The 3,680-nt window shown below is 39.8% G+C and overlaps 1 protein-coding gene across 1 annotated transcript; it reads left to right on the forward strand.

The window, feature by feature from the left end:
* Positions 1–1,044: 1,044 nt before the first annotated feature.
* Positions 1,045–2,012, forward strand: LOC102980120 (lathosterol oxidase-like). Its single transcript, XM_055081176.1, is given in 2 exon segments — positions 1,045–1,380; positions 1,383–2,012. Coding segments are annotated over 2 exon segments (900 nt in total). The 5' UTR covers positions 1,045–1,110.
* The last annotated feature ends 1,668 nt before the right edge of the window (positions 2,013–3,680 follow it).

Consider the following 3,680-nt stretch of genomic DNA (forward strand, 5'->3'; position numbering starts at 1 on the left):
AGGTCAGAACAGCCTCAACACATAGGGACAAGAGGGCCAGTAGACTTTGGGGGGACATAGGCATTATACTTGTTCACCCCCATAACACTACCAGTAAGGAAAGTGAGGCTCAGGAGAGGGAAAGGAATTGTCCAAGATCATACAGCTAGGTTGATAAGAACCTGAATTTGAACTTGTGGCTAATGGATCAAGCCTCTGCTCTTCCCACTACAGCTAGCTAAAAAAGCGGGCAGTCAGGGGATGAGAATGAGAGTCAAGAACTGGGAATAATCCAATTGTCCTGTGTCAGTCTGCAACACCTGGGCAGGTTGCAGGACTCCAGAGAAGGAGCCACCAGCTGTGTGTCCAGGCAGAGAGGATCTCAGACAGCCTCACAGCTATCCCTCAGCCTTGCCTGGCAGGGACCCGTGCATACTGGAAGGCAGGGAAGTTTCAAGGAGAATCCCTGCTGGAAAAGGAGGTAACCTAGCTGCCTCCTGCCTGATGGACTCCTATACCTGCGATCTTGGGGAATGAGGCTGTCTCAGAAGATGCCAGTGTGGGTAGGGGACGATCCTGGAGACAGATGTATTCTCAGGCTAGGAGACCCTGAGTTGAGCAGGATGGTTTCCAAAATAGGAATTTAACTTAGTTATAGAAAAATAAAGAAACGTATACCTCTTTCACAGCTTAGTTTTTGAACTAAGTTTCATTCCCACTGTGAGATCTCTCACCAATTACTCATTCATATATCTCATATATATTTATCCAACAGTTTTTGTGGCAGGCACTGTTCTAGGTGTTAGGAGTACTACAGTGAACAAAAGAGACAATCGAAAAGTAATAGAGGGCTTCCCTGGTGGCACAGTGGTTGAGAATCCGCCTGCCGATGCAGGGGACACGGGTTCGTGCCCCGGTCGGGGAGGATCCCACATGCCGCGGAGCGGCTGGGCCCGTGAGCCATGGCCGCTGGGCCCGCGCGTCCGGAGCCTGTGCTCAGCAACGGGAGAGGCCACAACAGTGAGAGGCCCGCGTACCGCAAAAATAAAAGTAATAGAGAGTAGCTGGAACAGCCGGGGCCCCGCAGGAACCGAATCGGCAGCCGGCGGCGGACCCTCTCTAGGGGCTAAGATGGATCTTGTACTCAATGCTGCAGATTATTATTTTTTTACACCATACGTATATCCAGCCACATGGCCAGAGGACAGCATCTTCCGACAAGCTGTCAGTCTCCTGATTATTACAAATCTCGGTGCTTATATCCTTTATTTCTTATTCGCAACGCTGAGTTATTATTTTGTCTATGATCATTCATTAATGAAACACCCACAATTTTTAAAGAACCAAGTCTATCAAGAGATTATGCATTCTGTCCAGTCAACGCCATGGATAAGCATATCCCCACGGTCTCAGTGTTCCTGCTAGAGGTGAGAGGTTACAGCAAACTATATGACAGCATAGAGGAGTTTCCATACGGCTGGTTTCGATTCATTGCTAGCGTACTGTCCTTTCTCTTTTTCACTGACATGCTGATCTACTGGATTCACAGAGGCCTTCATCATAGACTTGTATATAAGCGCTTACACAAACCTCATCATATCTGGAAGATTCCAACTCCATTTGCAAATCATGCTTTTCATCCTCTGGATGGCTTCCTTCAGGGTCTACCTTACCACGTATACCCATTTATCTTCCCATTACACAAGGTAGTTTATTTAGGTTTGTACGTCTTGGTCAATATCTGGACAATTTCTATTCATGATGGTGATTTTCGTGTTCCCCATATCTTCAGGCCATTTATTAATGGCTCAGCTCATCATACAGACCACCACATGCTCTTTGACTATAACTATGGACAGTATTTCACATTGTGGGATAGAATTGGAGGCTCATTCAAAAATCCCTCCTCCTTTGAAGGGAACGGACCACTTAATTATGTGAAGAAGATGACAGAAGAAAAGCGCAACAGCCATGCAGTAAGTGGTTGTAGAAATGAAAAATTATTCAATGGAGAGTTTAAAAAGACTGAGTAGATTATTGCCCAATTATTAAATATTTTTAATCAAGGAAAATAATCTACAGCCAGGACGCATAGCAAGTGAACAATATCATTTGAAAATCAGTATTTTGGGTACAGGTGAGGAACAACCATAATGGTAGAACAAGGGAACATGCCGTGAACACCATGACTTTAACCTCGTGCTCAAAATACTGAAGGTTGGTCTAAGGGAGAAGTTGTGTCTTTCCAGCCAGTAGATCTGTAATTTGCATAGCCTCAACAACAGTTTTTTAAAAGGTAGAGGATAAATTATTGAGGGGACTAGGTTATGTCCTTTTGCCTCAATTCATCCATATTCATTAAGTAAAATTCATTGTGCTTAATGATATCAAGACTAAACACCATAACAAAAAAGTACTAATATGAAGATGGTTCCTTGTTTCACTAATGATTACGTACTCAGAATTAGTATGATAACAACTACTTGTACTTTGATGAAGTAGAAACATCAGTGTGAAAATAAATCGTGATATAATGTATTAGTAGCTCAGTGACCTGATTAATAGCAGGTGTTATAAGATTATTGTCTTCCTACACATAGAAAACTTATTCTCTGGAGACACTGTCAACTGTTACGTTTTACTGATGAACAAATAAATTGGAATTTTAGAAAATATTATTACTACCATGATTTAATCCAGATCTGGGATTATTTAAAGATTTTGATGGTTATTGTTTTCAACCATTATTTAATAAGTGTAAAATTATATGACCCTGATTATATTTAGAAAGGGAAATTTGATGCCCAAATAATATATTAGACACCACTGGTTTTTTAATTAAATTGACGCACTGCACTTTTGGTATGTTTCAAAGTTACAATCCTGTGATTTTCTATAAAAGGAAATAATTGCCAAATATTTAGGCCTATCACTGAAGATTAGTTTTGCAATCTTATTTCCCCTCCTCCTTCTTCATTTTTCCCCACTCCCTCTGCAAAAAGATTTAACAAATACTTCATAAAGACATGTCATGTGTTGTAACATAAAGATGTTGGGAAAACATGGTTTCCAAAGGCATTCTCTAAGCTGTTTATGTAAAATCAATAAAAGTTGATTATAAAAGTATGACTATTAAAAAAAAAGTAGTAGATACATGGTACGTCCATACAATAAAATGTTATTTGGTAATAAAAAGAAATCAAATACTGATACATGCTACAACTTCGATGAACCTTGATAATATTATACAGAGTAAAAGAAGGCAAACACAGAAGACCACAAATGATTCTGTTTCTATGAATTGTCCAGAATGGGCAAATCCATGGAGATAGAAAATAGATGAGTGGTTGCCAGGGGTTGGGGGGGCGGGGATGTTTGGGAGAAGGAAGTAAGGACTGCTGATGGATAAGGGATTTTTTTGTGTGATGATGAAAATCCTCTAAAACTGATTGTGGTGATGGCTGAACAACTCTGTAAATTTACTAAAAACCATTGAATTGTACACTTCAAATGGGTGAATTGTATGGTGTGTGAATTACCTCTTAAGAAAGCTGTTAAAAAAGAAATTAAAATGTAAATGTTACATTTAAATTTCTAATAAAATTAATATTAATAGAAGTTGAAATAGAACATTTAAGATTACTAGAACAAGTTGCTAAGTGACAACTGTCATTATTTTCATGTATTTGTTATGATGCAAT

The sequence above is a fragment of the Physeter macrocephalus genome, chromosome 20, assembly GCF_002837175.3.
Source record: "Physeter macrocephalus isolate SW-GA chromosome 20, ASM283717v5, whole genome shotgun sequence".
NCBI lineage: Eukaryota > Metazoa > Chordata > Mammalia > Artiodactyla > Physeteridae > Physeter > Physeter macrocephalus.